Source organism: Aegilops tauschii, chromosome 5 (genome assembly GCF_002575655.3).
Source record: "Aegilops tauschii subsp. strangulata cultivar AL8/78 chromosome 5, Aet v6.0, whole genome shotgun sequence".
Lineage (NCBI taxonomy): Eukaryota > Viridiplantae > Streptophyta > Magnoliopsida > Poales > Poaceae > Aegilops > Aegilops tauschii.
Genome location: NC_053039.3, coordinates 472,505,690 through 472,517,105, shown reverse-complemented (window position 1 = coordinate 472,517,105; position 11,416 = coordinate 472,505,690). Strand labels below are relative to the sequence as shown.

Sequence of the window (11,416 nt, the reverse complement as noted above, 5' to 3'; positions counted from 1 at the left end):
CGTCTCCAATATCGGCGCGCCACCACTGGGGTGGCGCGTCCGCCAGCGCGTTCGGACGCCAGACGGACCGCACGGCCTTCGGCGAGGCAGCTACGGCCGGCCTAGCGCCGGATCCATGCCCCATTTGGGCGGACGCAATGGATTTCCGACGGATGGAGTCCGAGCGCAGCCGTCCACGGGCCTCCTCCCTGGCGCCGCGGAGCGCAAGCCGTACGGCCATCTCCTCCTCAGGGGTTGACGGATCTGGAGGTGAAGGACTCGGATCCGCTGCCCGCCATGCCGGAGACGACCGGAAGGAGCCGGAGACGAGCTTGGGTGGCGGAGGGGAGTGGAGGGAAGGGGTGTGAAGTGGCTAGGGTTTGGTCCGGCGAGCGGATGAGAAGAATTTTATGTGGGGTCGGGTGGGCTAGCGTGGGCCGGGTCCGACGTGGCGGGCATGCCCGGGCGCGCCAGGGCGTCCCCATATCCGCCCCATATTTGGGCTGAATATGGGGGGTGCCAGTCAGTCTGGGCGTTTGAGGGCCACTTGAGGGGCCCATCTGGATCAAAAAATCGTGACCGGACAGTGACCGGGCGGCCCGCCCGGCGTATAAGGCGGGTTTGAGAGGTCCGGCTGTAGATGCTCTTAGTGCGAAAACATTTACCTCCTCCACCACGCGGACTCTTAAATTTACTTGGCCTTCACCCGGCCAAGTAAAAGTTTTGGCCCTCCCACCCGTGCTCCCGCCGTCCCCACCCTGTGTTGCGTCGGCGGCGGCGTTGCTGTCGACGACTACCCACAGCCTCCGCCGACACCCCACTACCTCCTTTCGTCCTCGCCACCCTCCTGCCCCATTCAGAGCCGGTCACCGGCCGTTGTTGTTGCTGGAATCGAACTCAAATGTCGCAGCTGCCACATCAATCCCGTCACCGGAACGCGGCTCGGATCTTCTTCCTTGTAGCCTAACCATGCATTGTCGGCCATTCCGATGCCACGCTGACCGCTAGTATCCACTCAACGTCGTCGGCCACTCGTGACACATCCGCTGCCTTGCAAGTGTTCGACGATTTGACTAGGTGAGTTTTATTTGCTTTTTCATCTTGTTTTTTTATTTGCCAATTGAATTGAGGTGAGTATTTTAAATTCGAGATGAAGAGGTTGAGAAAGATGATATTCGAGAATTCTTTGTTGGAGGAGGAAGAAGACGATGGCGACTTTGAAATGGCCATCGACATGATCTTCAATGAAGATTTTCAGCGGCAGAGGAAAGGATCGCAATTCGGCCGTATACACCTCAAGTGAGATAGAGCCGAGGTCCATTCTACCCTAATCCAACCTATTCGGAGAAAAAATTTCGCCAGTGATTTTGGTTGCACACAAGTCTCATTCTCATGATTGCAAAAGCCATGGAGAAGCTTGATGATTGGTTCAAGCTCGCGAGGTGTGCATCCGGAGAGATAAGTGTGAGCCTTTTGATGAAGTGTATCTCGGCTGTTCGAGTGCGCCTATGGGTGTTCCGCCAACATCATTGATGACTGTGTTCACATTTGAGTAGATACAATCTTGGAGGCCGTTCGAAGATACAATCAGTGGCATCTCCATAGCGCTTCGTAGTTGTGCTTTTATCATGCTCTTTACTTGATTTGAACCCCGTCGGGTGTTTGACTTTGATATTTTAATTTGTGAACTATGAATTTGTAATATTTGTGAGTTGTGTGAGCCTTAATTATTATATTTGAATTTAATATGTATGCAAATATGTACTAGTTGAAATGCACTATATAAACAAAAAAATTGGAAAGTTTTAGCAAAAACAAAATTTTACTCCGTTAAGTTCAGGGGATCAGTTGAGAACAACCCTGTTATACACCCATCCCGTCTTGATGCCGCAATAATCAGCCCACGCCCATCCCGATGCGCGCAGCGCATACACACTGAGATCTTATCTTGATTCCCTGAATTATCAAATCGAACGGCCACTGTAGACCCCGTCCGGAATCCAACGTCCACGGTGCTCAGTCACACCCTCCCTCTCGCGCAGCATCTATAAATAGCCTACCGGTTGCTCTCGGAGCTCTCACACACCAGCACCACAGCAAGCTAAGCAAGCGTGCCACAGTCAGCCCCAGAGTGCCCCCGTAGATCGACCGAAGATGTTCGGCGTGGGCGGCATCGTGAGCGACCTCACGGGGGGCCTCCGCGGCCCTCACCTCAAGGGGTCCGTCGTCCTCATGCGCAAGAACGCGCTCGACTTCAACGACTTCGGCGCCACCGTCATGGACGGCGTCACCGAGCTCCTCGGCCGCGGCGTCACCTGCCAGCTCATCAGCTCCACCCACGTCGACCACAGTGAGCACTCGCCACTCGATCCATCCACTGATCTTCCCACCGTGCAATTTGTAGTTCGTTCGTACTCTATAAAAAGGGCGGGTCACACGAACGAAATGAGTAAAAAGATGGAGGAACATCATCATCAACAGTAAAAAAATGGCATGCGCCATCACCGTGTTTGTATGCTTGACCTTGACCTTGAGAGAGACACGTGCAAAAACGGACTACACAGTCCTCTTGAGATGAAGCAAAACTCGAGAGTGTGTCGTAATGTGACCATGACGCACGCATTTAGCAATTTTTAACTTAACCATGCACGTCGTGATGCAGACAACGGGGGCCGCGGGAAGGTGGGCGCGGAGGCGAACCTGGAGCAGTGGCTGCTGCCGACGAACCTGCCCTTCATCACCACGGGCGAGAACAAGTTCGCCGTCACCTTCGACTGGTCGGTGGACAAGCTGGGCGTGCCGGGCGCCATCATCGTCAAGAACAACCACGCCGCCGAGTTCTTCCTCAAGACCATCACCCTCGACAACGTGCCCGGCCGCGGCACCGTCGTCTTCGTCGCCAACTCCTGGGTCTACCCGCAGGCCAAGTACCGCTACAACCGCGTCTTCTTCGCCAACGACGTGAGTATTTCTGAGTAGTATCCATGATCCGATGGATTTTCCTTGCTCATTCTCTAACTGGCCGTGTCCGTTGGGGAGTGCAGACGTACCTGCCGCACCAGATGCCGGCGGCGCTGAAGCCGTACCGCGACGACGAGCTCCGGAACCTGAGGGGCGACGACCAGCAGGGGCCCTACGAGGACCACGACCGCGTCTACCGCTACGACGTCTACAACGACCTCGGCGACACCCGCGACGTCCTCGGCGGCTCCAAGGACCTCCCCTACCCGCGCCGCTGCCGCACCGGCCGGAAGCCCTCGGCCACCAGTGCGTCTCCTTCCTTCCGATCTAATCTCCCCGTGATATAATCAACGTCGTGTGCTTGGTCTGACCCGCATCTATATATGGCTGGCGCAGAGCCCGACCACGAGAGCCGGCTGCTGCCGCTGGTGGGGAACGTGTACGTGCCGCGCGACGAGCTCTTCGGCCACCTCAAGCAGTCCGACTTCCTGGGCTACACGCTCAAGGCGCTGGTGGACGGCATCGTGCCAGCCATCCGCACCTACGTCGACCTCTCCCCCGGCGAGTTCGACTCTTTCGCCGACATCCTCAAGCTCTACGAGGGCGGCATCAAGCTGCCCAACATCCCCGCCCTCGAGGAGGTGCGCAAGCGCTTCCCGCTCCAGCTCGTCAAGGACCTCATCCCCATGGGCGGCGACTTCCTCCTCAAGCTCCCCAAGCCGCAGATCATCAAAGCGGACGAGAAGGCATGGATGACAGACGAGGAGTTCGCCAGGGAGATGCTCGCCGGCGTCAACCCCATGATGATCAAGCGCCTCACGGTGAGTCACCCACTCCATCTACCCACCATTGAGCAACTTCAAGTACTATTCAAAAGTACACCTTGCTCACTGGTCGTACGTACCATTATTTGACTGCGTGCAGGAGTTCCCTCCCAAAAGTACACTGGATCCGAGCAAGTACGGCGACCACACCAGCACCATCACGGAGGCGCACATCGGTAGGAGCCTCGAGGGCCTCACCGTGGAGCAGGCGCTCGCCGACAACAGGCTCTACATCGTGGATCAGCACGACAACCTGATGCCGTTCCTGGTCGACATCAACAACCTCGACGGTAGCTTCGTGTACGCGACCAGGACCCTGCTGTTCCTGCAAGGGAACGGCACGCTGGCGCCGGTCGCCATCGAGCTGAGCTCGCCGCTGATCCAGGGCGACCTGACCACGGCGAAGAGCACCGTGTACACGCCGCAGCACGCCGGCGTGGAGGGCTGGATATGGCAGCTCGCCAAGGCCTACGCCTCCGTGAACGACTACGGCTGGCACCAGCTGATCAGCCACTGGCTCAACACGCACGCGGTGATGGAGCCCTTCGTCATCGCCACCAACAGGCAGCTCAGCGTGACCCACCCGGTGTACAAGCTCCTGCACCCGCACTACCGCGACACCATGAACATCAACGCGCGGGCGCGGGGGCTGCTCATCAACGCCGGCGGCGTCATCGAGATGACCGTGTTCCCGCGCAAGCACGCCATGCCCATGTCCTCCATGGTCTACAAGAACTGGAACTTCACCGAACAAGCTCTGCCCGACGACCTAATCAAGAGGTGGGCAGAATTAATACTGACAAAACAGACAAATCGATCAGGCAATCACAAATGACGTGGACCGTACGTGGTACTCCATCGTCGGTGACTGGAGTAGTAATGATTAACCGATCTTGATGATGCAGGGGCATGGCGGTGGAGGACCCATCGAGCCCGCACAAGGTGCGGCTGCTGATCGAGGACTACCCGTACGCGGCGGACGGGCTGGCGGTCTGGCACGCGATCGAGCAGTGGGTGACAGACTACCTGACCATCTACTACCCGAACGACGGCGTGCTGCAGGGCGACGTGGAGCTGCAGGCGTGGTGGAAGGAGGTGCGGGAGGTCGGGCACGGCGACCTCAAGGACGCGGCGTGGTGGCCCAAGATGCACACCGTGGCGGAGCTGATCAAGGCCTGCGCCACCATCATCTGGACGGGGTCGGCGCTGCACGCGGCCGTCAACTTCGGGCAGTACCCCTACTCGGGGTACCACCCCAACAAGCCGTCGGCGAGCCGGCGGCCGATGCCGTCGCCGGGCAGCGAGGAGTACGCCCTGCTGGAGCGCGCCCCGGAGAAGGCATTCATCCTCACCATCACCAACCAGTTCCAGGCGCTGGTGGGCATCTCGCTGATGGAGATCCTGTCCAAGCACTCCTCCGACGAGGTGTACCTGGGGCAGCACGACACGCCGGCGTGGACGTCGGACGCCAAGGCGCAGGAGGCGTTCAGGCGGTTCGGGGCGAGGCTGGAGGGCATCGAGAAGCAGGTGGTGGCCATGAACGGGGACCCGCGGCTCAAGAACCGCACCGGGCCGGCCAAGTTCCCCTACATGCTGCTCTACCCCAACACCTCCGACCACACGGGCCAGGCCGAGGGGCTCACGGCCAGGGGCATCCCCAACAGCATCTCCATCTGAGGACCTCCATCTCTGCTTGCTTGCTTGCTTGCACCGGATACTAGCTACTAGCTACTGTGGGTGTTCTGCCGGTGCATATGCTTGCCATGATCTCAATAATAATAAGGCAATAATGCGTGCGTGCACGACGGGTCCGATCGGCATGCGGTGCGTGTGCGTCGTCGTGTAGAGAAAAATTCCCTTCATTTGCCCAATAATAAAGTCGATGTTGTGATGTTCCCTCTGCTTGGGCGTTGTAAGCTCCTCTGTTTGCTCTGTTTTCGGATCAAGTTCAAGTTGCTCAAATAGCATCCGACTTTTCTATAGAAAAAAGAGAAGAAGAAAAATAAGCGAGCAATACTACATATGACATCAAACATTTTTGTAGCATAAAGTCTAAACGAGCCCCTATGCTGGGAGCAGCACAAAAAAACCCGATCAAGGACTTTGCACACAAGCTCAAGAATTCTAACATGTTGCATCAAAGGGACCCTATTCGAGCTGCAAAAAAAGAAGTTCAGTAAAAGATATCTTTCCAGCAGCCTGAAGGATCAGCTTCATCTTTCATCTTCAGCCATCAGTCGGCTGCAATTTACCTAGTCCCAAAACGTAAGCCATACACAAGACAAAGTAATTCATTTGCTATTAGTTTGAACATTTTTGTTCCCCGCCTCAGAACATCTCGGTTTATCTGCTTTTTCTGATTTCTGATAAACCAGGATGTAAACTAATGATTTATCATTTTAATGACCACACAAGGATCATCCACTTGCTTCTTTCGAAACACACATTATTCCGTTGAACTTCCAACTTGTCGAGAAAACAGCTGAGACACCAGCCATCAGTACGTGTTTCTCTGTTGTTGTTTTTTTATAATTAATCTCTTCCTTTATTCCATCAACACAATCGTATCACTTACAAGGAAGCAGATCAGCTCATCTGGTGGTGAATCCATCCAGACACCAGGAGTAGAGTACTTAGCTAATTTAGGTAGTTCATGAGCAGCCTGATTATAATCTCTATTACAATGCTCAACCAAGACATGGTTAAAATCTAACTTCATGAAGAAACATTCATCGATAATGGCACTTGCTGCTGAATTCGAGCCACCTTCATTAAGATCATTGACAATCCCTTCATTATCAGAGGCCACCTCAATCTTGCTGCAACCCACCATACATGCTAAGTTCAGTCTGAATCTAACTGCTATTGCTCTAGTCGATCGGCCCCCGCGTCGCCTAGCTTGGCGACTCGGGCGGCGACCCGATCCCCGCCGCCTCCCACTCCCCCCACCTGCTCCTCCTCCCTCGCCGCCGCCGGTGGCCATCGCCGGGCAAAGCCCGTGCGGGGGTGGCGGCGGCGGGGCCTTCTCCCGTCGCGCGGCGTCCAGTCCTGGGGGAGCGGTGGCGGGTGGCGCTCGGCACTGTGGTGCCTGGCGGTGGACTGCGCGGCTGCCTTGCCTATCTCCGGTGATGCTCTGGCGGCGGGGGTGATGCTCGGCTTGCGGGTGCGGAGGGGGCTGTTGCAGGGCGCGGCGTGGGGCGGCTGGATCGAGTCGGTCGCGGCCAGATCTAGCTTCCCCGGTTTCTGCTGCAGGGGTCAGCGGCACGGGTGCTCGGACGCCGGGGCGGCGGCCCCGGACCTCTTCGATCTCTGGGCGGCGCGGCCGCGGGCGGGCGGTGGCTCTCGTCGGCTGCGTGGGCGGCGACGGAGCTGTTGTGGTTTGGCGTCTCTGGTGCGGCGGGAGGTGGTGCGGCTCGGCGAGATTCGGGTGTGGCTCCTCCTTCCTCTGGCGGGGTCGGCTGGTCGGTGGAGACGGCGGTGTGCGCCCAGGACCCGGCAGCACGGCTGCTGCTGGCCGGGGGGTCGCGCGGGACGGCCTCAGCTGGGACGGGCGCGGCGCTGGCGGGAGATTCCCTTCGGTGCTCTGCGGTGTAGGTTTGGTGGCGGTTGGTGGCCGGCTGGTTCAGACTCGCGGTGGTTGAGCATCTCCGGGAGAAATCCTTCTCCGGCCTCTGCCGGATCCGGCGACGGCGACGCCCGCGGACGCCGCACTCTTTCTTGGAAGCGTCGTTTTGGTGTGGTGCTTCTCCCCGCGGCCTTGGTTCCGGAGGGAATCCTCAGATCCGCGGGATCGGGCGATGAAGGCGTCTCCATGTCTTCTTCCTCCTTGGGGGCATCGTCTCGGAGCCGGCTACAACTGGAGATCGGTGGAAGGCGGCATCTTCGCCGCGGTGGATGGCGGCATCTTCGCCGCGTGGTTGCTGAGGCGGCCGTTTCGGGGGGGCTGATTTCTGTTTGGCAACGATGATGGCGTCGAGAGGAGTTTGGGTCGCGACTCGGGCTTTGGTAGTCGGATCTTCCCGGCGTGTCCGAGGTGCTCTTTCGTGGGTTGCCTGGTTGCTTTGAAGTCGGAGCTGCGGTGAAGCGGATCCAGGTGGTGATGATGACAGGCGCTCGGTGGTCGTTTGCGGCGGGCACGGTCGGCGCAAGTCCTGCATATTTCCCGGGCAATGGTCGTCGTTAAAGTCGGAGCTGTCAGTTGTTCGTGCGTGTGGCCATCTGTTGGCATGTGCTGTCGTGGAGTGTGTTCCATGTCGGTGGCCAGGTTGGCCGGTGGTGCCCATGTGTTTATGGGTTGGGTTATTTCGGTTTTAGCCTGGTTTTCCGTCAATTAACCGGGCAATTCTCACTTCTTCTTAATCAATGAAAATGGCAAGTTTTTTGCCTCGTTTCAAAAAAAACTGCTATTGCTTCAGCTGTAAAAGCATCATAACAAGAACTCAATCTTTCGTTTGCAGCGGCAATAAACTTTCCAGTGTGATCGTGGATAATTGCACCAACCGACCCATTTAAGTTGTCTTGATCAAATCCAGCGTCCACGTTCAGTTTCATATATGCTGGGCATCCATACATGAAGCATGTCATGCACATTATCGGGAATATCCAAATGGTTAAAGCCACATTCAGCAATTGCTCATACCCCACCGAGGACTCCCACCACCTCTGCATCGGTTATTAACTTATTATTATGTAACTGAATTTCTAGGTTTGTCCTAAGTCGAGCTTCTTTTAAATTTGACCAAATCTATAGAAAGTATATTAACATCTAGAAAACCAAATTAGTTTCATGAGATTGTTTATAAATATATTTTCATACTATGTGCAATTGTTGTTGTAGATCTTACAACATTGTTCTATAGATAGTGTTGGTCAAACTTAAACAAGTTTGACTTCGCACAAACCTGGTCACTTGTTTGCCGGGAAACAAGACACCATTGTAACACTGCAGGAATCTGAAGAAAATTCCATGTAAAGCCTAATGACTTCATCTCATACAATCATGCAGGTTCAAACCATTCTCACTAGCTTAAAACATTGCAAAGGTCCCCTCATTGGTATCTGGAGTGACCATTTGCGGAAACTCCCGGTGGCTTCTGCTGGACAATCAGCCTGAACCCAAGATCAACCATGCAAATGCATAACGGGGAACAATCCTCTAGAACTTAAAACTCACATTTTACATTAGCCAGCATCACACGAAACAATATAATGAGGCGAACAAAACACCTGAACAAGAACAGGTGTCATGCGACTCGACACTTAAAAAGGCAGTTCCGGTCCTCGACATCAATCTTCCTCCAGGTTGATGGCATCTCCAAATTTCGCTTTCAGGATCTTCTTCAGTTCGGCCATCTGGGCAAGGATGGATTCCTTCTCTTCCTCCAGCTTCTCCAGCTTCTTAGCTGCGTCCTCTTTCATCTGCTCTAGCCTAGCTTCCACATCGTCCACTGGCATGTGGGCAAACACTTCCCCGATTTGGAATCGCACCACATCTTCATCAGACAAGATGAGTTCATTCCCAGCATCCTCGAGGTTTTCGTTTGCTTCCTGGTACATAAGGGAAAAGGAATTTAGGGTGTGGTGTTTTAAGCAACATTTTGGTTTCAGTTGCAAATGTAGCATCTATGGTTCTATAAGTTCTAAAAAATGCCACTGGATGTCTCAATGGCATGTCAGATCTATAAACAAACATGCTATTGTCAGAGGCTCACAGCCAAAAATGTCAACTTTGCAGTCACATTGTTTTGGTTTTTCAAATGAGTAAATATCCTCATTAGGGAATGTTTCATTGCTCATTTGCACATGCAAAACACTTGACTGCAGTTCAACTTGAGATAAAGGTAAAAACGTATGTCATACATAAAAGTAATTTCATAAGGCCATCAGATAACTGGATATTCATATGCCTTGACGGCTAGATATCTAACAAATAGAATGGTCTTTCCAATGGCATTTCGAAGTATACCACTCGTCAATTTTTTACATAGCATCTCTGAAGGTAGGTTTAGATAGACCCAAGGCATTGATCAATATGTATTATTTTCTAACACTTTTCCCTATTTATCTAGAGGATGAGCATTAGCAAAATCATAGAGGAGCATAGTAACATATGTCAGGCCATGATGTCGCTGGAAAGTTCACAGACCCAAACAAAAGGAATGATGAAATAAAATTTCTGATGGATTAGAGGATCTCTCGAGACCTACTGGGTCATTGCTTAAAACTATGTGAAGCTTGATCCCAACTGCTGGAAAAACTAATCCTTGATTTGGGACTCTGTTCAACCAACCACTGATCACAGTTACATGAGACAGAAACAAAATATTTAGGCTCCAAATCCAATACTCAGTTTCTTGGATGTAGTAGGAGTTCATTCATATTATAAAAAAAATGAACATATGAAGCTAAACTGAGGGAATTGGCATTAGTAAAAATAAGAAGACATGGGCAGGACTTCCTCTGTAGTACAAAGAATCGCCGTAGCTTCCCAAGAAGGTTTAGTTCTTTGGTCAACAATTCACAAAATCTCTCAAGCGTTGCAAACAAGAACTCAGTACTATCCTCGGTTTTTAATGTTAGTATTCGTGAGTTGCATAATTGATAATCTACAAACATATAAATCTAGCCTTAGCAAATTCCAGCACCTGAACTATCATAGCCATGAAAGCCCATCAAATGACTAAACCAGATTGTGATGCCACACTGCAACGAAGGAAATAATCTAGAAGAAATATAAAGGAGGAGCAATTCAGATGCAGCGATGCAAAGTTGACAAACAACAGACCACAAAGCATGCGTTTGCGAGTCCCTGGAATCATATTATTAACTCTGTCCCTGTAAGGCTATAACCCCAAGAACCTTGAGACCCCCAAAATACCATAGACCTGGACCCTCCTAGCGCCTCTTGCAAGGGCAAAAGCCCTAATCTCGTAGTTTTCCCCCCAATGGAAGCGAATTGAACAATTCATAACAACAAGAGCATCCGAGAAACAGAAGGGGGGCGCCGAGAGGGAAAGAAACCTTGGCGAGCCTGATCTCGTCGGCGAGCTCGTGGAGGCGGTTGTTGAGGCGGCCGAACCGGTTGATGTTCTGCTGGTCATCCCACGTCACCTGCGCCTCCGTGCCATCGCCCTGCAGGATCAATCCGCCCAGCACCGCAAGAATCGCATCAGATCGGAAGCACGCGCAAGAAGAACAGATGGAACGTCGACAGAAACCCCTGACCATGGGTAGATCTAGGGTTTGCCTCTTTCCTACCTGCTGCATCTCCGATTCCCTTCGGAGTTCGCCGGCCTCGGCCCGGGGTGAGATGCGCCGGCGGTCGCTGCTGGGTTTCGGGCAGTAGAGGGGGGCGAGAGAGGAGTGGAGAAAAGCGACGAAAGAGAGAAAAATAAGCTAGTAGATAGTGAAATATAGGCCGTTGGATCTGCTTGTGATGGTAAGGGCCAGTTCTTTTGGTTTTTTTAGGGAAAACCAAGCTTTATTCATCAAAGTCCACAGAAGGTGGGATACATCTTTGGTTGTGGGATTGGCCCACAAATGGACTGCAACTCTACAACTCTGCAACTCTGCAACTAGGTTAAGAGCAACTCCAACAATTCCCTTAAAATCTTCCCGTAAAAGTTGCTTTTTTACCTCATCTTCTTCACTTT

General features: G+C 53.3%; 2 protein-coding genes across 2 annotated transcripts; one reads left to right on the top strand and one right to left on the bottom strand.

Annotated features, from left to right (window-relative positions):
* The first annotated feature begins 2,044 nt into the window (after nucleotides 1-2,044).
* LOC109787375 (putative linoleate 9S-lipoxygenase 3) lies at nucleotides 2,045-5,660 on the top strand. Its single transcript, XM_020345935.4, has 6 exons — nucleotides 2,045-2,329; nucleotides 2,642-2,940; nucleotides 3,024-3,246; nucleotides 3,337-3,761; nucleotides 3,865-4,544; nucleotides 4,670-5,660. Exons 1-6 carry the CDS (start codon nucleotides 2,134-2,136, stop codon nucleotides 5,439-5,441), a joined length of 2,595 nt encoding a protein of 864 aa, XP_020201524.1. The 5' UTR covers nucleotides 2,045-2,133; the 3' UTR covers nucleotides 5,442-5,660.
* A 3,057-nt stretch (nucleotides 5,661-8,717) lies between these two features.
* Nucleotides 8,718-11,201, bottom strand: LOC109787376 (probable prefoldin subunit 4). The gene is made up of 3 exons (XM_020345936.4): nucleotides 11,022-11,201; nucleotides 10,785-10,895; nucleotides 8,718-9,311 (listed from the first exon to the last, which is right to left on the bottom strand). The coding sequence occupies exons 1-3, from the start codon at nucleotides 11,028-11,030 to the stop codon at nucleotides 9,051-9,053; spliced, it is 381 nt and encodes a 126-aa protein (XP_020201525.1). The 5' UTR covers nucleotides 11,031-11,201; the 3' UTR covers nucleotides 8,718-9,050.
* Between the last annotated feature and the right edge of the window lie 215 nt (nucleotides 11,202-11,416).

What these genes read in the sequence shown, in the direction of transcription:
- LOC109787376 (XM_020345936.4), bottom strand. An exon ending in ACGAGATCAGGCTCGCCAAG is followed by an intron (nt 9,312 to 10,784) that starts GTTTCTTTCCCT and finishes CTTATGTACCAG; the next exon opens with GAAGCAAACGAAAACCTCGA.
- LOC109787375 (XM_020345935.4), top strand. Translation starts at nt 2,134, where the DNA reads ATGTTCGGCGTGGGCGGCATCGTGAGCGACCTCACGGGGGGCCTCCGC. An exon ending in CCGGAAGCCCTCGGCCACCA is followed by an intron (nt 3,247 to 3,336) that starts GTGCGTCTCCTT and finishes TGGCTGGCGCAG; the next exon opens with AGCCCGACCACGAGAGCCGG. An exon ending in CCCGACGACCTAATCAAGAG is followed by an intron (nt 4,545 to 4,669) that starts GTGGGCAGAATT and finishes TTGATGATGCAG; the next exon opens with GGGCATGGCGGTGGAGGACC.